The 22886-nt window shown below is 35.9% G+C and overlaps 5 protein-coding genes across 12 annotated transcripts in view; 3 read left to right on the top strand and 2 right to left on the bottom strand.

Moving 5' to 3' along the window:
- The first annotated feature begins 1584 nt into the window (after positions 1-1584).
- Positions 1585-5734, top strand: LOC111452316 (5'-nucleotidase SurE-like). Its single transcript, XM_023092969.1, has 10 exons — positions 1585-2151; positions 2329-2423; positions 2747-2814; positions 2906-2949; positions 3092-3169; positions 3260-3413; positions 4156-4305; positions 4490-4600; positions 4856-4921; positions 5286-5734. Exons 1-10 carry the CDS (start codon positions 1853-1855, stop codon positions 5382-5384), a joined length of 1164 nt encoding a protein of 387 aa, XP_022948737.1. The 5' UTR covers positions 1585-1852; the 3' UTR covers positions 5385-5734.
- Positions 5735-6200: 466 nt separating this feature from the next.
- On the bottom strand, positions 6201-9194 carry LOC111452315 (protein phosphatase 2C 16-like). Its single transcript, XM_023092968.1, has 4 exons — positions 7561-9194; positions 7132-7452; positions 6939-7044; positions 6201-6855 (listed from the first exon to the last, which is right to left on the bottom strand). The coding sequence occupies exons 1-4, from the start codon at positions 8356-8358 to the stop codon at positions 6521-6523; spliced, it is 1560 nt and encodes a 519-aa protein (XP_022948736.1). The 5' UTR covers positions 8359-9194; the 3' UTR covers positions 6201-6520.
- Positions 9195-10112: 918 nt separating this feature from the next.
- Positions 10113-17278, bottom strand: LOC111452654 (dihydrolipoyllysine-residue acetyltransferase component 2 of pyruvate dehydrogenase complex, mitochondrial-like). Of its 5 annotated transcripts, none has more exons than XR_002712152.1 (22): positions 17158-17260; positions 16670-16973; positions 15574-15661; positions 15230-15306; positions 14980-15050; positions 14786-14829; positions 14234-14289; positions 14085-14159; positions 13888-13980; positions 13462-13707; positions 13300-13372; positions 13019-13116; positions 12524-12609; positions 12370-12445; positions 11917-11984; positions 11768-11834; positions 11587-11682; positions 11393-11495; positions 11198-11293; positions 10840-11092; positions 10475-10531; positions 10113-10401 (listed from the first exon to the last, which is right to left on the bottom strand). XR_002712152.1 is itself a non-coding variant. In XM_023093474.1 (20 exons), exons 2-20 carry the CDS (start codon positions 16706-16708, stop codon positions 11022-11024), a joined length of 1623 nt encoding a protein of 540 aa, XP_022949242.1. In that variant the 5' UTR covers positions 16709-16770; positions 17158-17278; the 3' UTR covers positions 10652-11021. The 5 variants fall into 5 exon arrangements, 3 of the variants coding, with proteins under 3 accessions (XP_022949242.1, XP_022949241.1, XP_022949243.1); XR_002712151.1 differs by having other exon boundaries at positions 10113-10383; XM_023093474.1 differs by lacking the exons at positions 10113-10401; positions 10475-10531 and having other exon boundaries at positions 10652-11092; positions 16670-16770; positions 17158-17278.
- A 1157-nt stretch (positions 17279-18435) lies between these two features.
- LOC111452883 (telomere repeat-binding factor 4-like) lies at positions 18436-22022 on the top strand. Of its 4 annotated transcripts, XR_002712176.1 has the most exons (8): positions 18436-18679; positions 19675-19874; positions 20296-20380; positions 20676-20759; positions 21059-21344; positions 21437-21479; positions 21558-21615; positions 21889-22022. XR_002712176.1 is itself a non-coding variant. In XM_023093805.1 (7 exons), exons 1-6 carry the CDS (start codon positions 18530-18532, stop codon positions 21466-21468), a joined length of 837 nt encoding a protein of 278 aa, XP_022949573.1. In that variant the 5' UTR covers positions 18436-18529; the 3' UTR covers positions 21469-21479; positions 21889-22022. The 4 variants fall into 4 exon arrangements, 3 of the variants coding, with proteins under 3 accessions (XP_022949573.1, XP_022949572.1, XP_022949571.1); XM_023093805.1 differs by lacking the exon at positions 21558-21615; XM_023093804.1 differs by lacking the exon at positions 21889-22022 and having other exon boundaries at positions 21558-21731.
- Positions 22023-22475: 453 nt separating this feature from the next.
- LOC111452380 (eukaryotic initiation factor 4A-8-like) overlaps positions 22476-22886 on the top strand; it is a 4829-nt gene continuing 4418 nt past the window's right edge. The window contains exon 1 of the mRNA XM_023093068.1: positions 22476-22633. The gene's annotated coding sequence lies outside the window, so the exon portion shown is untranslated. The remainder of the gene's footprint in view (positions 22634-22886) is intronic.

Raw genomic sequence — 22886 nt, 5'->3', positions numbered from 1 at the left:
CTTCTAGACATCATTCGAGCAAAAAAAAAAAAATCATTTCCATGCTTTAAAAGATGACATGATTGCTCAATTCTCGTCCGCTAAAATTTAATTCATTATAAAAAAAATAACAACATAATTATTGTCGATGTAACGAAACATTTAACTATGACAATCACTAGATTTATTTTAAAGTTTAATAGCACAATAAATAATATCGAAGCACAACTGAAAAATAAGACTGCAGTATATTTATTATTTCAAGTGGTTGATGAGTTAAATTTAGATGCAAATAGTGAATTATGAATTCAATTTTATCGTTTTTCATTATTTAAATTATTAAAAACTAAGATAGAAAAAAATTTGTATTTTTAAACGAAATGGGAATCAAACTCAAAATAAGATTAAACAGACTCTTTTTTTTTTCTTATATTAAAATTTGTTGGAAGAATCGAATTCGAAACGTACCTTGATTGCACGTATGTTTGGATTCGGGAAGATATGCGACAACGGAACGGGATAAGTATATCCCCGTCCGGGGCAAGCCAACGTGGAAACCATAAAGTTTTAGTTTCAGAAACGGACTGGGGTCCACCACGTCAGCTTGAATTACATTATTCTCTTTCTTGCCTTTTTTTCAATTTCAATGCTGAGTTTTTCAAAAAGAAGTTGGGTCCAAAAACGGCCAAATGTTAGAAATTGTAGCCGGTGATTAGTCGCTTAATTGGCCTAACTTTTAGCTCATTCTCCTTAAAATTCATACTTTAAATTTCATTAGAGTTTAATTGCATTATTAATTCAATAATTAATGTGTTCAAAGTTTAATCCAGATCAGAAATCTGAATTTCGTACCATTTAATTTTTATTTGGACGTCCACTTATATTAAATATACGTTGAATGGAATATTTGAAAACATTAGGAAAACATCTATATGTAAATATATATATTTGTTTATTTGGGCAATAATATATACAAATGGAATACTTGAACATAAATATTATATACAATTGTAAAGCCGGGCAAGCAATCAATAATATTGCTAAATAAGCCAAATATCTTTACTTATAAATAAAGACATAAATATCCTCAAACGTCTCATCATTTGAAAATAAAAAATAGGTGAAATAGAAAATTAGTAAATCACATCATAAACTAATATAATGAGACGAGAAAATTACAAAATAAAATATTTGCTAAAAATAATATATATTTTTTTCATTTATATTTTAAGAGAAAATAAATGAGAGGTTATGTAGCATATTCCTAGTTATAAAGTTATAGTTTAATTTTTTAAATCTTAGGATTAATTGGATTAATTGGATGATAATAGACAAAAATAATAATAATAATAAATTTGTAGGCACAATTTAATTTTACCTATAAATTAAATATACATGTCGGTCTAAGTTTTGAATAAAAATGGGAGGTTTTCTTGCATCGAGAATCAATAAAAAGGGAGTAATTTGAATTTTGGGGCTCTCTACATTTGTGAAGGGAAAAGGTTATAAATGTCTTTTAAATTCCATAATCCAAAAATTTGGCCTTTAGAAAATGGTTTATTTTTTTATTTTTTATTTTTATTTGGAATTTCCCGTTCTTCTTCTCCATTTTAGCTGACGCCATAACAACCAGTAAACTCTCTCTCCTCTTCTTCTTCTTCTTCTCTCTCTACGAAAGTAACGCCGTTTGAACCGGACCACCAATCTATCTTCCCTCGGCAATTTCACCGTTTTCAGTTTCAGCACTTTATTCGTCTTCTTCTGCTCATTTAACTCTGATTCTAGGGTTCTGATTTCTGATTCCTTCCACAGAACAAGCTTCTTCTTCCTTTTTCTTCATTTCTCATCAATCATCCTTTTGAATTTGAAGTCTATGACTTCCTCGACTTCTGTGAAGAAGAACTTCTTGCCTCCGGGCCTTGTTTCCAATCTTGAAGATGCTCTTCGCAGCAAAAAGGGCGCCGGTGAACAAGGCGAAGAATCCAAGGATGTTATTGCATCCGCTGAGACTCATTCTCCTACTTCTGATGCCAATCTTGAGGTTTCCGGAACTCAGAAGCCGATTATTCTTGTTACTAACAGCGAAGGAATCGACTCTCCTGGCCTCACTTACCTCGTCGAAGGCCTTGTTCGTCAAGGCTCTTACAACGTCCATGTTTGCGCTCCGCAATCGTGAGTTGATGTTCTTTCGTCTTATTGCGGATTGGATTTATCTTTTGGCTATTTAAGCGCTCTTTCAATGTTTGTTGCCTGTTATGGAGATTACTGTCACTTTTTTTGGCATCTTGGTATCTTCGTAATTGAATATTGAACGCTTGTGATTTAAATAGTTCGGAATCTGCGCTGCAGGGACAAATCAGTTTCGAGTCATTCTGTGACTCTTCGAGAAACCGTTGCTGCGACTTCTGCTCAAATTGACGGTGCCACAGCCTATGAAGTTTCGGGTATGAATATTGCTGCGGTTGCCCTTTCATATTATATTTTTTCAACTGTCTTAACCTGTCATGAACATGATCAATTTGGATTAAATTTGGGGTTTGTATATTCTCTGATTTCTCCTGTTTGTGTATTATATTTCGTCTTATCTTTTATTTTTTGGTTTAAATTATAAAGTTCAATTCATCAGCCAGAAGCATGGTGTTTATCGCTAACTGATCTAATTTAAAACTTGTTTTCTATTTGGCTATTGGCTGTACACAAACAATCATCCTTTCCTGTAGGCTGAAGAAATTCCAATACCTAATTGCACTCGGTTACTCTTCCTCAGGAACGCCGGCAGATTGTGTCTCCTTAGCATTATCTGGAGCTCTTTTTTCCTGGTCGAAGCCTCTTCTGGTTAGCATTTTTAGATCATAGCAGTGGGGTTTCTAAACCTAATTCAATTATCAGTAACATGTCACGAGGATATATTTGATATAAATTTCAGGTCATTAGTGGAATTAACCGGGGATCGAGCTGTGGTCATCACATGTAAGTTCTGTTTGTTATGTGAAGATGTCAGTGTAGACCACAATGTTTTCCTTTTTTTCACAATAATTATCTTTTGGTCCTTTTCCTATAATATGATTTGATCCTTAATCTAGTGCCAAATTTGATTGTTTAAATCTGCCAGGTTTTACTCAGGTGTCGTTGCTGGAGCAAGGGAGGCATTGATTTGTGGTGTACCATCTATATCAATATCTCTGAATTGGTTGGTTGATGTTGTATTTTCCTTATTGAGCTTCACTGCTGCTTAATTATTATCCTTAAAGTCCTTTTTCCTATATTTATTTTACTTCAGGAAGAAGGATCAAAGCCAAGAAAGTGATTTCAAGGACGCTGTTTCAGTCTGTTTGCCTTTGATAAATGCAGCTATCAATGACATAGAAAAGGAAAATTTCCCTAAACGTTGCTCTCTCAACATTGAAATACCTACTTCGCCGCTGAGTAACAAGGTTTTGCACTGTCCTTGTACTTTTTAAAAATTGTTCTGATTATCTTGATGGATAAATATATTCGAAAAATGCTAGTAGGTTGTAATTAGGAATTTGTGGTGCTATTTCGTCTGAATTTACTTCTGCCTGAACTTGAACAGGTGATTTATGATCTTTAGAATGCATAGTTGAGTGGTTTAATCAAATCAACTAGAAGTTAAATGGAAACCCATTCCCTTGTATCATGTAGGGAAAATTAGTTGAGAATCTGATAGACCTAGAATTGACGTGTGCTAAATGTGGTAAATTATGAGTCTGCAATATGCAATATTGTAGACAGTTCCACTTCATATCAACCCTTGCGATGTTGTTCCTCTTTCACTAGTCATTATCTTTTTTCAGTAAGGTCCTTCTATTTTGACAGCTTTAAAAGGTAATGGCTAATTGGCCACTGCTTCAGTTATGGTCAAAGTTACGGCTTTAGTTACACAATCCTCAACTTGTTGTTCCTAAGTAGTCAACCTGCAATGTGGTCTTGTATATTATCTCTAGAAATATTTTTTCAAATCTTTTCCTTTGCCCCAGCTACAATTGTTTTTATTTCTATAATACTTATGCAGCTTATGGCGAGGGAAGTTATCAATTTGTTTTTTTTTTTCTTTTAAATGCAGAGAGATTGTTTTGCTATCATTTTATTGTCTCAGGGTGTAATTTCTTGCTATTATTGGTCAGTATGGTTGACTTTTTTTTTTTTTTTTGACAGGGATTTAAGTCAACAAAGCAAAGTGTGTGGAGGTCTACTCTAAACTGGAATGCTGTTTCGGCCAGCAGGTATCCTGCAGGACAGTATATGTCCAATCAGCAAAGTCTTGGTCTTCAGCTTGCACAACTTGGTCGAGATGCCTCTGCTGCTGTAAGGAGCTTCAATAAAACTTGATGCTTCGTCACATTTGGATTCTTTATAAGTAGAGTTATTTGTCGAGTACTTCATAACATATCGTCTTAACAATTTATATTCTTGAGAAGGAAGCATCTCTGTGCAGTTGGTTTGTTTTTTTGTTTGGAGTAATATATATATATATATATATTTTAATTAGGGAGCAGCTCGCCGCTTGACCACACAACGGCAGAATATTGTGGAAATTGAATCAACTGGAGCAGTGGAAAAATCTGTTTCTGATCGGGTGAAGAAGTTCTTCCGAATGGAGGTATTGACTAGAAAATGAATCTTAGATTCAGTTTGAAGAATGCCATTAAGTTTTAACTTCTAGAATTGTGCCCACTGGTTGGAAGCGGAGATGGTGTCGAATAAACTGTGGTTGTGATTCTCTCTCAGCGGCATGCTCATGTGCTGTTTCTGAATTTTTACCCCTAAGCTATATAGATCTGATAATCGTTTTTTTTTTGTTTGGTCATACATCTATCCATAATATCATGAGGAATCACATTTTTTCTACGTGCAGTTTCTGGATAAGGAGCAGGAGGACAAGAACGATGATCTGGATTTTAGAGCCCTTGAAAATGAATTTGTAAGTTGATTGACCTTCGACCTCAATTTTGGTACTAAATTTAGCTTAATTTACCTGCCATATCTTTAGTGCTTAACTCCTCCCAGCTAGACACTGTTCTCATCTGAATGGTATCCTTGCTGATAAGAATCTCCCGTGGGTCCTTGGCTGAAAAGAAACTCTGTTTGCTTTAAGAAGAATCAGCTACACAACTGAAAGCAATTGATAACCATGTTGAATGATCTATTTTGTTTTCTTTTTCTTTCCAGTACAAGCCCTTCTTTCTGATAAATCTTCTTTTTTTTTTTTTTTTTCCTTCTCAGATTAACTTTCTTTATTTTTTCCTTTTAATACTTTGATGAAATAAATTTCTTCTGGCGAACAGGTTGCAATAACCCCCTTTTCCCTCGCCCCCAACATTGGTTTGGACATCCAAACAGCTGCCTCTGATTGGATCTCCACTGCACTTCATCAAGCGCAATAAATCAAATTCCTTTCCGGTAGCAATGATTTGTGTACATCTAAAGTTTGGCTCACTACCCTACATTTTTTTTTCTTCTTTTGTGGGTTTCGTATTTCTGTCAATTGTTTTACCAATTTAACCAGTTCATTCTGATTACGGCTTTCGTTTCTTCATTGATATTCCCCACCCCCTCGGTCTTGATATACAAATATTCTTAGTATGTAAGTTCCCTATTGATTACTGTAGTGTAGAGCAAGAACTTGTTTGCTGCAATCTGTTTGGCATGTTTTATAAAGTGCCAGTTTGTAAACTGCAAGTAGAATATTGTGGTGGTCAGGTCGCAATTATTGGTTGGTTCTGTTTCATTTTAATCTCCTACGTTTGGTGTAGTATTTTTATTTTTTGTTTTTTAAACCTGTCCTTCGAGCCTTTGAGGTGTTGCAGAGATTCATTAACTTGACAATGTTACATCATTAATTTTTGCGAGATGGAATTTGAAGCATATTTGGTAAAATTGTGGTGATGTAAAATAAATTCTCGATTCACCTACTGTTTTCATCTTCTTAGAAATTAAAGGTGAGGATACTTCTTCAACGTTTCTGGTAGATAAAATAAGGAACTCCTACCGACCATGTATAGGTGGCCATTCATGGTTTGGCTCCATCCGGACAACACAATCGCATCCAAATTTGGAGGCAAATGAAATGAATATTTTAAAGAACTTGTAGATGATCCGAAATCAACACACTAACACAACCCCCAGGATACAAAGGAAATGTTGCTCTCCAACCCTCTATCCCCAGCATTGAAAAGTAATAATGAAGTAACAATATAATATGAGCAGAACCAAATACTTGCATTATCCCCATAACTTTGGAATTGGCTAAAACAAACCAAAGAATAGATGGCATCATCAAGTATTCGTATGGTGCACTCTGCACTCCGAAAGCATAGATTACAACTTTTCACTACAGATGCTTTCTTCTTTTTTTTAGGTGCATTTTCATGAGGAAGTTCTATGATACATATACAATTTTTCTATATTTTGGAAATGATTAAAACTCGAGAGAGTACAAATGGATTAAGTTGTGAACTGCTACTCGAGATATCGAGCTATGAACTTGGAGGGCAAGTTCGGGTTGATAAACTCTTTGTTCTCATGATTTGGTCTTGAACTTCCTTTGAGCTTTCAAGTCTACTACAATCACAGAGATGTTGTCTTTGCTTCCCTTTTGGAGAGCAAGCATTGAGAGGTAATCTGCTGCAGCTTGTGCAGCTGGGTCAACTCCCATGCCCCGATCCGTGAGCGATGAAGCTCCGTGTTTCTTGTGCCAAAGAAGAATCCGCCTTCGAGCCACTTCGCAGACTTCCTCATTTGTCATCACATCCCACAGGCCATCACTGGCTAAAATAAGACATTCATCTCCTTTCGCTCGAGGAACAAACATGACTTCCGGGTTGGGAATGATCCATGGCTTCAAATATCTATCACCTGTTAGATATGTAAAGATTGAGATTATCTAATGTTGATACACAAGCAAAAGCTAAAAGATTTGATCCAAAATGACAACCTACCAATGGATCTTGACATTGCAAGAACTCCGAACACACGATGTCCATTCCACTGGATGACCTTGCCTCCAGATGATTCAATCCGAGCGTATTCATCTTCACGATTTGGCTGTGGAAAAATTATATTTATAAATTAGTTCCTTCACAAGATAGAGGTTGCTCTATCATTCTATATGGGATCGGATGCATAGCATACTTTATGATCGACCGATAGCGCCATCGGTTCTTTGCCACGGCATAGAACAGCTCTAGAATCACCACAGTTTGCAACTATGATGTGTGATGAGCAGACCAAGGCAACAACGGCAGTAGAGCCAACAGTTTCCGGGGCAACAGGTTTGAAGCTACCAACTTTTCCTTCTATTTCATCATCCACTCTAACAAAGCAATTGTTAAAGGTTCTCTCCCAATCCTTCTCCCAGTTTTCTCCATTGCTTCCATTATTTAGATTTTGCTTAAATCCTTTAATCTCTTCAGCTAATGCTAAGTGTACGCGCTCTCGACAATAATCTGCAACCTACATGAAATAAAACTTTTCTTGATTCAGAACACGACGCCGAATTCGAGAATAATCTAAAGCTAGCAAAGCAGCAAATTAGCTAAGTGTTCGGTAAAGAAGTGTTACCTGAGAGCCGCCATGTCCATCATAAACACCAAAAAAATGGCTGTTGAGATGTGTTAAACTTTGACCCATTCCATTTCCCACAAGCATTCTGATAGGAACCTTAGAAAAACAAGGAACCACAGCAATTGCATCCTCCATTTCTGGTCTTCTACCGCAAATCGATACCGACCCCCAAAGGGGTACACAATCCCGCTCAAAGACACTCCGAATGCCTTTATGAACACCATCCCCCCCTTTCGATTGGAAAACCACCGCAGGGGCTTTTAGCTCTGACGATGTCGATACTTCTAAATCAGAGCTTACCGTTGCCACAATAAGTTCACTAGTAGGAATCTTCCCTGATTCCACCAAGATAATAGCCTTGGCAACAACATGACCATTACTCACATCTCCAATCTTGACAACTTCTTGTACATTAAGATTAGAACCACCATCAATAGCAAACAGCCCATCATCTATCATTTCATCAGGGTCACCCATAGAAGATAAGGTAGCATCTTCCTTATCGACAGTCAAACTTACGCCATTCGTTGGCAACAACCCCCAAAAACCATCTCGACCTTGACTACTATCACTTGGTTGCGACACGGTTATGCTATCGACTATACCACTAAAACCATGGCAACTACCATTACTAATAGGACCCGAGTCAGCGGTCGATGCAGAGAACAAATTTACCTTGTCTGTCACCAACTTTAGCCGCGTAAATTCGACATGGCTAGGACTTCCTGATGTATCAGACTTTGGATTGCCTAAACTAAGGGTCAAAGAAACCGAAGAAGGCATCTCTTCCATCATTCTTCACTAATCCTTCAGATAATCTATGTATCTATCTATCATCCAATTTCTTTCACTATCATAACATTTTAGCAATCAAACTTGACATAAACTAGGCTGGTTTATAACCTCTAACACAAACCCACAACGTTTCAACCAAAAATCAAATGGCAGATTCTGAATAGTGTAAGCTCAAAACAAGCAGAACAAAAAGCAGCCACCAAATCCTTAGATCTATTTAGGAACAGTGGATCTAAGCTTGCAATAATTTAAATTCAATCAATGACAAAACAACAAATTCCACCAAAAAACTTCATCAAATTCTTCCCCCTCCTGATAAGAACAGCCAACCATCAACAATCTTTTCTCCGCTATCAGTTCTTATATACACAAGAGTATGAGAAACGAGTATCTCTAACATTTATCCAAGTGGAAGGATGTAAATCAAAGTGAAATCACAAGTGGATGGATCTAAAACAAAGCGAAATCACAAGAAATCCCCAAAAGGGTTCGCCTCTTTTTTCTCATAAAACTTCAGAGTTTCCTGGATCCAAGGCAACCCATCAAAATCCGATCCAAACCCACGAATCTTCTTCTACCAAAACCTTCCTTCCTTCTTCTTATTTAAAACCAAAACGCCAAAACCCACACGGAAATGAACTAGAACGAAAGGTTTGAAGATCCCATTAGAACAAAAAGAGCAAGAAATTAGGCAAAATAGCAATAGAAGAGAAGAAGAAAATGAACAACGATTAGTTTCCCACCAGTTGAAAGTGTAGGAGTAGAATCCAGAGCTCTACAATGACTTTGATTCTATATTTATCCTCTCTTTCACGAGAGAGAGAAAATGATGGGAAATTTTAAAAAATCTTTTTTAATAATAATTAGGAGGAAAAAGGATTGGTTTTTGTTTATAAAAAAATGGGTGAGTTTTTGATTTGGGAAAATGCAGATCCATTGAAGGACACGTATGGAGAATAAAAGTAATTAGGTTGCATTGTTGAAAGCAGTCCGCGACAGAAAAATGCTCGATTCATACCACCGAAGGATTATTAACTCATGGATCTTTCATGAGAAAAGCCACGTGTCCACATACTTTCCTACTCCTTTTTGTGGAAAATTTAAAAAATTAAAAATTATAAAAAAAAAAAAACAGAAAAGTCCACTGGGGACCAATCATGTCGATGGCGTATGGACCTGTCAAAAAGGAGGGTCGTTTGGGCAAATGCCACGTGGACAACTTTGCTTTGTCATTCACAAATTCGCCTCCTTTTTTCTTCTTCATCTTCTCCCCTACTCTCACGTAACAACAAACCTAATATATTTCTTTTTTAGAAATAATCTATCAGAATGGCGGTGCTAAATTAATTCTTTTTTTTTATTTTCTACATAATATATGTGTATAAAGAAAAAGGGAATTACATGCATTATTTTATTTTATTTCTCTTTTATGTCAGTTCTTTTGGATTGGATGAATCTGAGTTTAGTTTTATATGATTTCCATGTATGAATTGAATTATTCATAGGTTGATTTTACTAAGTTCGATTATTTTATAAAAGATAGTAATTTGTGTAACTTGTGATCGATTCGGTCGATGGGTTATGTTATAAACTTGGGGGTCTACATAGTTTATACAAAATTTCATATATTTTGTACCTATCAAGCTTAGAATAATTCTCCCTTCCACCTATATGTTTACTCTTTTTTCCTTTTTGAAGAAAAAGAAAAGGGAGGGTTCAACTTTATTTGTTGAGCTCATTCATGATTGTGCAGCTTTAGATATAAATTCTATTTGCGAGTAAAATTTGGAATGTGAGAGATTGGCGTTTAAAGCATTATCTTCTAGTTTTTCAACTAAATTAATTGGCACACATTTTGATGTAGCTCAAATGCATGAATCCCATCGCCCCCCATTCGCACCAAAATCTCCATTGGGGAGTGAAACTCTGCCATCCAACTTGCAAGACTTCATACTTTCGGCTTCTAATTCATCAAACTTTATGTCACAATGATGCAAACCGACGGAGAACTTCAAACTCGATTCTCTGCATCAACTCATCAAACTTAAATCTGCAGTTTCAGTTACAGATGAATGGGTTACAATAAAACGAAAAGCTCTAGTATCAGAGAACTTACAACCGGGGCAGGTCGATTGAGATATCATATATCAGATCACTTACAACCAGGCGAGATCTATAGAGATAACGTATATTAGATCGAAAGGAACTGTTGGCTTTAAAAGAAAAAAAAAACTTAGATCATTCCAATAAGAGTTTAGACACATTTCTGTCTCCCAGCTCTTCACAAATTACCTTATTAGATGGGAAATAGATGGAAGCAATTGACTATATTATCAGTCAATGAAACGTACAAAAAAAATCCTCTTCGTCTATCCGTTATTGATATGAAAATCAACCAGAGTATGTGGCCGGTTTGGAACGAAAAATGAATTACATCCTAGATTCGTTTTGAAGTTGAATTCCTCAACAATGACTATATACCTTATTTCTGTTGTCTATGCAAACTTCAAATCTCCTTGGTTACGAAAAAGGAGCTGTAAGGATAAAACTGAAGCTGAAAATAATTTGAAAAGAGAGAGGAGGTCGAGTTCATATCTTTCCATATGACTGCTTATGTGACAAAACGATAATTTGTTTGGTGAGAACCGGAGAAGTCGATCAATCTATAGCAACATTGATTCAGGATTCTCGATGTAGCCCTTGAAGGCTTTGAGCCATTCCGCACCAATTGCCCCTGAACAAACAATGAAGAAAACAATGTAACATAATGCTTACACTTCTCATTCAAATTATATAGAATCTTAAACGACTTCAGGTCAGAATTCTGTAATGTTTCTACCATCAATAACGCGATGATCACAGCTCAACGTGACAGACATGAAGGAAGCAAACTTGAATTCTTCAGCGCCTGATCCTGGTATGACCCTCTTCTCGGCTGGCTCAAGATTATGTGTGAATGGTAGTTAAAATTTTTTTAGAGCAATGAAAAAATGAAAAATACTTCGATATCCAGAATGACAAAGGGTCCGCATACCAGAGCCAACAGCAAGAATGCCCGACTGTGGAGGGTTGATAATGGCACAAAATTGTTTGATGCCAAATGGACCTCCCAAGTTGGACACAGTAAAAGTGCCTCCCTACAAAAGGATTAAACTACTGATTAAAATCCCTAAACCATGAAAAAAAAATTTAAAAAATCTTGTCCTACGCATCAAAACAACATTCCACCTCATAATCTTCTGGTTTTAAAGTGTTCTCTCTCGCTTTCTGCGCCAATTTCTTGACCTCCTCAGAAATACTAGATAAACCTTTCTTGTCGGCGTCCTGTAAAATACACGAACTCAAATCTTCTATAAAATGGTTATAAAAGCCTAATATTTCACCAGCATCTACAAAGACAACTACTGACCCTGATAACTGGAACATAGAGTCCGTTGTCAGTCTGCACTGCAACATTAATATTCACGTTGTGATACCTGGATGAGTGGACCAAGAAAGAAATTCACATCACAATGTGGTAATGACAATAAGCAAATATCAACTATTCTTATAGCTTACTGTCTAATATAATTGTCCGTCCATGAACTGTTGCATTGAGGGACTTTCCTAAGAGCCAAGGCAGCAGCCTGCAGCAACGTTCTTACTGAGATTAAAATGATTTTTTTAAAGAAAAAAGGGTGGGTTTGGATAGAAAGGTTGTCGAGCACTGTTCCTCTATTTCCTTTACCCATAAGAAATAAGAACTTCCAAACATTCAAATCACTTGGAAACAACTAAAATACAAAACGCCAATCAAGTACTTCACATCAAGCAGAGAATGGAAAGGAAGGAAGCTACTAAAAGTTTTAGGCATACTGCTTTCAGTTTTTTTTTTTCAAGCAAAAAAGAAGGGGAAAAAAGGCAAAGGTCCTAGGAAAATGATAAGACAAATTAACATTTAAAAGTTCAAACTGATGATATGCTTCGGTACAATCGAACTACATACCCAGTTATATAATGCCTTTAAAATACCTTAATAACAAGATCATTAACAGATAACCTCTTTCCACCAGATGCTTCTTGTAATGCATTTAGCTGGTTTCTCAAACTACAAAGAGAACAACAGCTCATTAAGTTAAATCTTTGGTTAATATTTAACTGCAAAAGGTATGGAGAAATTACTTACTCCATGAGCCTGTCAACGCATGCATCTACGGATAAATAATAATGAGGAATGGTTTGCTTTGAGAACAGTAATCGTGATGCTGTAACCTGTTAAAATTTTGAAAACATTAGCTCGGGGAAACATGCACCAAATTGGAATATTTAGGAGGTTTTGTCTATCAATCCAATAAAAACAATTTGAATCTGAAAATGGAGATGCCACTAACAGAGCATATAACAAATAATACAAGTAATTTATTCATAGAACATCCTAACAGTTGAAAGGTGTAGAGACTGACATAAGCAAACACACAATTGCAGTACTAGTGTGTTTTTGGAACATGTGCAAGCTTGTATGTGTTGCTAAAGAAAAAGGAAACAAAGAGACTGACAACATAGATGAAGGCACCGCAGAGTGAAATGGCACCATATTACACTAAAAGCTGCCAGAAAATACCAAGAAATCCAATTATCATGTAGTGTATGGAGTGAGGGATGGGGAGAGGGGGTGGCGGACCTTTCTTATTTGAGCGTGTGGGACATCAGTGTAATCCAATGGTGCACCTGCTGCATCCTTGGCTTTGGGGGCTGTGGTTGATTCCTTACCACGTGAAGCTAGAGACATAAGGTAAAAGATATTAATGGGCCACAATTTAACAAAAGAAACATATTAATGGGTATGAAGACAGAGATATTCACGGTAACTTAAATATAAACAAATATTAACAGATAGAAGACAATAGAACAATAATAAATAAACTGTCGGAACCACTGCCCAGCATAAAGAAAATGAGTTACCCAAGTAATCTTCTATGTCAGCCTTTACAATGCTCCCATCAGGACCTGTTCCTTTGACACTTGAAATGGGTACCTACACTCAGAAAATTTAAACTATAAACAAAAAGAAATTACAAATATAAGTTTCCAAATTTTAATTCAGAAAGACATTCTCCAACAAACATTGTTATCTTCTGCTAATTTTCTAGCCAGAGGACTAGCAAAAACACGCTCTCCATCTGAAGCAGGGCCCTGCTTAACAGTCTTTGGCTCGGGTGAACGAACTGGTTCCTCAACTGCTTCTTTCTTGGGTGAGCTAGGGGCAGATGACTCAGCAGCTGCAGCACCAGCACCAGAACTTGATGAAGTGGGTTCATAATCTTTAAACTTTGCTATATCCCCTTCGTCTTCAACGGTAACGGCAATTACCTAAAGAAGAATGTTTGTGTCAACCACATAAAATGCAGAAAACAAAATGTCCATACGCCTCTATTTAGAGATATAGCTTACAATGATGGTCATTGCCATCATACGGCAATCACTCCTTTTCCCTTCTAGTTTTCACAGAGGTAAGAGGGAAAGAGAACTAACAGAAAGCAATATCAATACCTCGCCAACTTTAATTTCCTTTGCTCCGTCTCCATGAATTATCTTGGCAAGATAACCTTCCTCCATGCATTCCATTTCCACTGTTGCTTTATCCTTCAATTATGCAGAATCAGAAATTATAAAGCAATATTCCTACAACTAAAAGGCAGTAAAAAACTACTTTCAACTTCCAACTGCAAAAAGGTATTAGAATATACTGTTTCAACTTCACAAAGCACTTCCCCAGGAGAAAGTTTATCTCCCTCTTTTTTCAACCACCTTGCAATGTTGCCCTGCATAACAAAGAGAACAACTTAGCATTTATTTAACAATAAATTATTCAACCAGGTTGGTGAGCCTAAGCTACCTCTGTCATCGTAGGGGAAAGCGAAGGCATTCCAATCTCTTGATGCGGGGGAAGACCTGAAGCATGTTGCATGATTCTAAGTAAAATGCATATATAAAGAACATTTTCCTCAGGAAGTTAAGTTGAGCATGAAATATATCATTGATAATAATACTGTAACAGATTAGAAACGAAGGACATTAATTCTTAAACACAGAAACTAACAAAACATTTATAGATACAAATTTATTTAAAATTACAGATTTTTAGTTTGTATCTCCGTGGGAGTTAGAGTGGATATTTCTTCAAAAAACACATATAACCCACTTGCCTTCAAATAGAAACATTTGAGAGAAGAAAATAATCAAAACAAAATTTAGCACAAAATACAATTCCATCACTGACAAGAATATAGTTAGAGTTATTTCTAATGGAAAATGGAAGTATACAAATACTATATGTTTTTTGACAAGTCAAAATCTTGCTATACGTGCAGATCATCAATTAAAAAGAATAAAACAAATTCATGCATGTCTGCAGAATGAAACAAGAGTATAAGACCACATAATGTACCTGAGCCAGAGGAAAAACCTCTCTTTGATTTTGTCAGTGAACTGCTGTGGGGGAAAATAAGACACATCAGGTACTTTGGTCATGATCAAATTATAGCCCTAGCATCCTACCTTACAAACAAATGCACAGACGGATATATAGATGTGTTTGCAGGTGTGTGTATGTGTGTGCATGTTGTGTGTTTAGATACTAACCCAGAATTAGGATTCCCAATACTGGTTGTCGTCATTGAAACACCTCTATTACATTGGAGAAAGTGCGGTCTCTACAAAGAGAAGAGCACAATTCAACACAAAACAAGTTACACCAGAAGTTGTCATGCACGTGGTAGCAAGTGACAAGCTATAGCAGAAAATGGAAGAAATTATGACAATAACATTTCAGTCAGCTAAAAAACTCAGATTGATTACTTCATGAACAGGCAAAGTGGTGGTTACAACTCACGTTGTTAAAGTTGACAAGGTTCCTAATTGCCCCTTTTTGGGAAGACTGGTAACCGCGGCCCTGGATCTTCCAAATTTCTGTAAAACAGCGACGTTTGTTAGGGTAACTTCAATAGTCAGCTTCCGGAAGCACTCAATTTAAAACAGTAAAAAATAATCAAGACGATAATACATCTCATTAAACTAACCCAAAAAAATTCTAATTAAACACAGCAATTGAATACCAAAAAGTAATCAAGCACAGTTCTTAAAAACTTCAGATGAGTTCCAAAAATGCCCTTGTGAAGGAGTTGGCAATAGACCTCTCAAAATAACAAACCTGTCTCACCATGAACAACTGCTTACCATCTTTTTTGACAATAGAGGACTGCAAATCCTCTGAAAACCAGCGAACCGCACTTGCTTGCCGAAGTAACTTTGGAGCACCTCTTAACTGCACGAATAACATGAATGGGTTAAAATTTCTGGTTAACACCGGGAAAATTTGCCTAACCCCTTGTAAGAAGACACAGTTTCATGAAAATAAAGTGAATCAAAGGAAGTAAAAAGTACAAAGAGACCTGTATAAATACAGGCATGGAAGATGTGTAAGAAATTTCCTAATAGTCACATTGGCAAATATAATTTAAGCATTTAAATGAAACAAATGATGCCACGTTTAGTTTATGAACGTTCATCCAATGGCTTGTCAGTATGTAATGACCAATCAATCAACAGGAAATGTCTTCCTTGGCTTTGAGTAATGGACGTGATATAACTTTTCGACATAATTTTACAACAGAGAGATCAATGGTGCCTGAGATAATAAATCAACATAAAGTTTAACTGTACATCAATGAGCATGAGTAACTGTTCAATCCCATAATAATAGATAAAGAAACCCCCTTGAGCTAAGACTTAGATCCAGCATGAAGGATTAGAACTAATAACCAACTTCCCCCCACCCCACCGCATCCCACGCCAAAAAGAAGCGAAAACCAAATATACAACCAGCCCCGTAAGCTTATTTGTGGAACCAGCACTATGAGGATCGCTAAGGTCCAATTGCACGAGGAATGGAAAATGAAGAAAGAAAATAAGAGGACCATAGAGTACCGTACAAAAACCAAAAGCACTATTAAAATGAAACACCCATTAGAAATTTAAAGAGTTCATGAATAAATGGTTTAATTATGGCTTGGAACTGCATAAGATATTGATCTTCTCCCATTCAACAAAGCATTTAGATTTTGTGGGCAATACCATTAAAAGTCTATGCGAACTTAACAACCTCGAAACAAAGTAACAGCGCTCCTGGTTGTGCAACATGCATAGGACACACATCACGAAGCTTACACCCGGAACGATTCAGAAATAAATTAATTCCATAATCAAATTAGAAACATATGAATAAATACGCCACAGGGTAAGGAAGTGCTGAGATATTCGCATTGAACCTCACCTTTTTCGAATGGTTGACAATTTGCGATGCATAACCCATATTGTCTGGCGCAAACTACACAGAAATAAGTCGTCCAAGAACAAATGGAGATCGATCTGCAGCTGAGATGATGAAAAAAAAGTTCCAAATAAAATTAAAATTGGAAGTACGAAGAACTTAGGGTACGGTTCAGTAGCAGATCTCTGACACCAATTCTATTCAGCTTGATTCACGTTGAGGCATTTCTTTTTTCGGCTAGTTTTCCTTTATTTCTTTTCCTCCGCATGTTAGGTGACAACTAGGAGTCTGCACGGTTCAATTCGATCTGGTTTTGACCAAGCACCAGTGATCAAATCGAACCACTCAATTCTCAAAAATTCTAAACCGATAAATTTTAGATTTACTTTTACTTTTAGCCGCCGACGACAGTGTGGCGGCTACCCTCGGGAAGCAAACGGCCGCCGCCGACCGAAGAGTGAGACCAAAGAGAGTGCAGTGGAGCGACTTACCGTGTGGAGAGGCACGGTTGCCAGCGGAGAATATGACCGTCACCGGCGAAAAGTGGGGCGGCTGCAGAGTGTAATTGAGAGGAGAGTGAGAAGGATAAAATGGAGATCAGAGACCGAGGGAACTGGAGAAATAGAGAAGGGGCGGGCTGGAAGCCGAACCGATTTTGTCTAAAATGGCCGGTTGGGACCGGTCGCCTCGGATCGATTCGGTTTAAATTATTCAAAAGTCAAGAGTAATGGAGCCGATTGTTAGGCCGGGCTTTACTTATAGCCAATTGGAAGTTTACTTTTTGTTTTTCTCAACGTACTTGGAAACCTTTTTTTTGTGTTCTTTTCTTTTTTTCAATATACTTACTTTATATAAAATATTAAATAAAAATAAATTCTGATCAGAGGTATATTACTAAAATTATATTTATTGAATAACTATGAATATTGATATCTTTTTCAAAAAAAAAAAAAAACTAATTAATAAAATAATTTCATTGATATATATAAATATATATATATCAATAATATACTTTATAGAGACTTTTGTCATTTATAATGAACCCTCGCAAAGTTGTAAACGGCAATTGCATAAAGTAAAGATAAAAGAGAATACTTTACTATAAAAATCTTTCGATATTTTTAAATATTTTGGAGATGCATTTAATAAACTTTCATTTTCCAATCAAATTAATTTGTACTCGACAAACACTGATTAATAATAGCGTTCATTTATATTTTAAAATAAAACTCGCTACATTTATAACTATTTTCAACTATTTTAATTTAAAATCATTTCAATAAAAAAATAATTTCCTTTTGTAAATACTACGAAAGTAGCCAACAAAAATTATCACTTAATTGCTTCATGTTTAACATACTTTTTTCTATAATAAGATCTTTACATTTAAATTGAAATAATTGATATAATTATTACTTTTGAATTTTAATTAATACAATATAGAAGATTAGAGGTATAAATTCATTTAAAAAAGAAAAATAAATAGACACTTTAGTTTCATTTAAAGAAATTTATAATTATGCACGCGGAAAGGCTTAAACATAATTCTAATAAATATCAAAATTTGATGGATGCAACTATTAGTTTTAAGTGCAATTTAATTTTTGTTTATATAAATTGTTTTTTAAGTAATATTAATAATGGAGACCGTTTTGGGCCTAGAGTTTGGGCCGGCCCATTGCAGTGAAAATCCAAGAACACGACAAAAAAGGGGGAAAAAAAAAACGAAAGAAAAATGGAAGGAACAAAAAGAGGCCGAAGCATCGACGGCTATATTTGTTGTTGTTTCAAGTATCAAACCCCAACGAAGCGAACTCTTCCTCACGAAAGTGATTTTCGAAGAAACCGAAACGGCGGATCAGAATGGGAAACCAGAAGCAGAAGTGGACGCAGGAGGAGGAAGAGGCACTTTTGGCTGGCGTACAGAAGCACGGTCCAGGGAAGTGGAAGAACATTCTCAAGGATCCTGAATTCGCTCCGTTTCTCACTCATCGCTCTAACATTGACCTCAAGGTCTCCATTTGACTACCTACACTTTCCAATCCCCTCTCTACGTGTTTCTTCGTGTTTGGTTTGCCAGTTTGGATTGTTATTTAGGGTTTTAATCATGAACTCGAGGCGGAACTGAAATATTGCGCGAAATTTTTTGAACCTTAGGTTCGGTTTATTTAGAATCCAATTTTACTGGCTCGGTTTACTTGCTAATAATGTAGCTAAACTTGCTTGGTTGAATGGTTGAATGGTTTAAGATGGAAGAAGTTGGGTTTGTTCTTAATGTTTCTAACTAATACAAGTCTTTCCCCAATGCTCTCCAATGGTCTTCTACGTTAGTTTTTGGATTAAATTTTAATTTATGGTTTGCCTGAAGTACTGGTTTTGATCAACTGAGCAATGTAAGAAGAAGACTCCTGAAAGTGGAATTAGAGAGAAGAAAGAGTTTGATTTGGTATTTAATGATTAAATATTATTAATATGATGGTGCGTTTTTGTGGATTGCTTCAATGGTAGCCGTGAACTTGATTGATCGACACTTTTTGCCGTATAGGGGTGATTCTGAGTTCATAGGATAAGGCTTGTGAGGGGAGATTCATGACGATGATCATTAATTACCCTGAGTCTTAAAGTTATGTATGAATAACACTATTCTAGTGTGCCCCAAGTAACTGATGTATGGCTTGCAAACCTAAGCGTGGCTTAATTGGGTCAGGCATTAACCCTTCGACCAAATGGTGAAGCCGTGAGTAACTACACATGTTGAAAAACACACAAAAAAAAAAAAAATAAATAAATAGTGTAACAGACGTATGAACTGCATAAGATGTTCTTAAAGTTCGTTCTAGATGCATTTTTGAGATCATTTACGTTCCAGCATTAAGGTTTAAAATCTCTTGATTAAAAATCTCACCCATTTCCTGTAACTTTAAAATATTGTATCCTCGAAATAGCTTGACTGCCTAACTACTAATATCTGCAACTATTTATCTCTATTGTGTTGCTTGTATACTCAGGATAAATGGCGTAATCTGAGTGTCAGTACTGCTTCACAAGGCTCAAAAGAGAAGTCCAGGACTCCCAAAGCTAAAGCTATTGTTGCTGCCTCAGTTTCTAACAACCAAAACTCTGCTCTTACTAAGTTTAATGCATCTGCTGATGCTGCAGGAGAAGATCCACCAAACAGCGCCCCACAGGATGGGAAAAATGTCCCAAGGTCTGTTTGTTTCATTGTACTTCCCTCTTTCGATTACTTATAATGAGGTGCATTCAAATATTCGTCATAAAATATGTTAAGCCCCAACCACCACCACCTAAAAAGAATATACAAATAATAGAATGAAATTTATGTGATGAAGAGATGTTCTAAATGACATTAGAAAAAGAAGGGATCATTGTAAACATGCTAATTCATGGTCCTAAGTATTAAATGGAGTTGTTCGACTTATTTTATGCATGAGAGAATTCACCTATTACTTATGTAACTGAAAGGAGCAAATAGTATTTGATCAACCTCGAGGGAAATTTTACTCATCTGAACATGATAAACGGGATGTCGTGATTTACCTTTTTTATTCATATTCACTTATTATTTCATTGATGTCTCGTCATTGGTCTTATAAGACTCTGTTGACCAGGTATCATACAATGATTTTTGAAGCTCTTTCAACCATAAAAGATTCAAATGGATGCGACATAGGTACAATTGTTAACTTTATTGAGGTAAGATGGCAGTCTCTTTTCTTTTCTTCTCTTCTTTTTCTTTTTATTGAAGGAGAGATGGCAGTACTTCTATTTGTGAGAATGATCTGCATGGAGATCACCCCATGATATAATATTACTCTTGTCAGACACTCATTTTTCAAGAAGGTTATTCCAACCTACCATTTCCATACTAGCATTATATATTTGTGAAATATGAGCTTGCTTCATGCTTTCTTAGCTGAATTATATGTTATTTATTAACATTAGTGTTTGTATTACATGATACGTCAACTGTTGATTTCATATGATGCAGCAAAGGCATGAGGTGCCACAAAACTTTAGAAGGCAATTGAGCTCAAAGTTGAGGAGGCTTGTTTCACAAGGAAAGCTCGAAAAGGTGAATGATCTTTTCATTTTCGTATTGAAGCAGTTCTGATGGCAGTTTATCTGTATGCTGTTATTTTATATGGTTTATCCAAGTTATGTAGTTTGATTATATATGCTTTTCTTACATCTATATCCCCTTCCCCCACCAAAAGAAAAACTATTTATGCTTGTCGGAAAAATTAAGAACATTAGTGATGACATGGGATTGTGATTATGAACATTTTTGTAGGAGTTCAAATTTATGAACTTCTTATGCCTGTCACTTGTATTACATGTGGGTTTCTTTATCATCTCTCTGCCGTAATACAGGTTCAGAATTGCTACAAGGTAAAGAAAGACAATTCATTGGCAGTTAAAACTCCTACACCCAAACAAAAGGATGTCAGGCAACGAATGTCGCAATATACTATGGGAGGGTTGATGCCATCAGGGGAGACGGTGGAAGACGCGGCGAAAGCAGCTGCCTACAAAGTTGCTGATGCAGAGAACAAATCTTTCTTAGCTGCGGAAGCTGTGAAGGAGGCAGAGAGAATAGCAAAGATGGCTGAAGATACAGATTCTATGCTACAGATTATAAAAGAGATGTATGAAAAATGTAAGTTCAAGCCTTGATTCCTCTTGAACAAGCTCTGGCTCTTTGAAACGTTTAAAACCAACCTCTATTTTTCTCTGTGCAATGTTTTGCAGGTTCTCGTGGGGAAATTGTTCTCTTGGCTTAGATAAATCGCTTGTAAGTTTAATGGCCAATCCAATCCTTCGCTGTTTTTGTAATCCGCATGTAAATTCTTCAAGCCAGTGGAATTTTCAGGTTTCTTCATGCATCCCATCAAAATTCCCCGTCGCAATCAAATCAAATTAATTTATAGGTAGATATCCAATATTTCTCTTGATGTTCCAATGAGCTTGTGTTGCTTCCATTAGAATTTGGTTATAACATACCCAATTTTCCTAAGCAGAGAGGAGATTAAGTGCATGTTTGGTTCATTTTTCTAAAAGTAGATTTTTTTTTTCTTTTTCAAACAAAGACAATAAATACAGAGGGGTGTGCGTTGGAACTACAACTATATTCGCTGCATTTAGAACAAAGTACAGACATTTTTGGCTAATTTGAGTAACTTACTCATCTTTTCCTTTTTCAGCTGCTGATGTTAACATTCAACCTAATTTGATTTTGAGTTGGCAAGCTCGAAATTTCGGGCTCGATTGCTGTTTTATTAATTTTGTAAAAATTCAACAACTTCAAACTACTTTTACCCTTGATATGTTCATAATACGTACAATTCGTAACATGATCTCAAGTTATTTCAAGTAAAATGAATTTGAAAAAGGTCATCTCCATTCTAATAATTTATTTTATGGTTCAATTGATTATGTTAAGTACTATAAGGTTGGATTTTGTTAAAAGATTTGAAACTACCATTATTCTAATATTCCATAGTACACGTTTTGAGCTCCAATTATACTTAAATCAACATTGAAAAAGAATTTAATTTAAAGATTTATTAAAAATATGAAGCATATTCTACAAACGTGTTGTAATTTAATAAAAAAAGTTAAAAGTAATTTTATTATCTTTTTAAATTGACCAAATGACAATAAAAAAAAAGTTGTTCTCAGGCAAGTCCACGGTTTTCCAGGGTATAAATGTAATAAAAACAAAATCAAGGGCAAAATCGTAACTTCAATGCGCATATTTGTAAGCTGAGGCCAGAAGGCCAAGGGGCCGCCTTAGAAAACCTAACGCCCTCGCATTATAACTTCACACCTTAAGCATTGGCCTCCTTTCAACTCCACGGCGCAGATCCGAGGAGTTTGTGAATCTCTCGCTATCTTCATACGCTTTCCAATCTTTCTCTCAATCCTTCGTCTCTTACTGATCTACAGGTTTCTTTCTATTCCTTTAATACATCTCTTCTTGTTATTTATTCATCTTCTATGTTTTTTTCCTTCTTGTTTAATCTTTTTGGTCACATCTTGCTTGGATTCAGTGAGTTTTTCCCTTTCTGTAATCGCTCAAACCGGTTTGTACTGGATCTGATATCGTTTTATACGGTGTGTACGTTTTCTCTATTCATATTTTTGTTTCTTTGTTGAACGTTCATTCTGTGTTTTTTTTTTTTTTTTTTTTTTTTTTTTT

Source organism: Cucurbita moschata, unplaced genomic scaffold, assembly GCF_002738365.1.
Source record: "Cucurbita moschata cultivar Rifu unplaced genomic scaffold, Cmos_1.0 Cmo_Scf00014, whole genome shotgun sequence".
Classification (NCBI taxonomy): Eukaryota; Viridiplantae; Streptophyta; class Magnoliopsida; order Cucurbitales; family Cucurbitaceae; genus Cucurbita; species Cucurbita moschata.
This window is presented reverse-complemented; position numbering and strand designations above follow the sequence as displayed.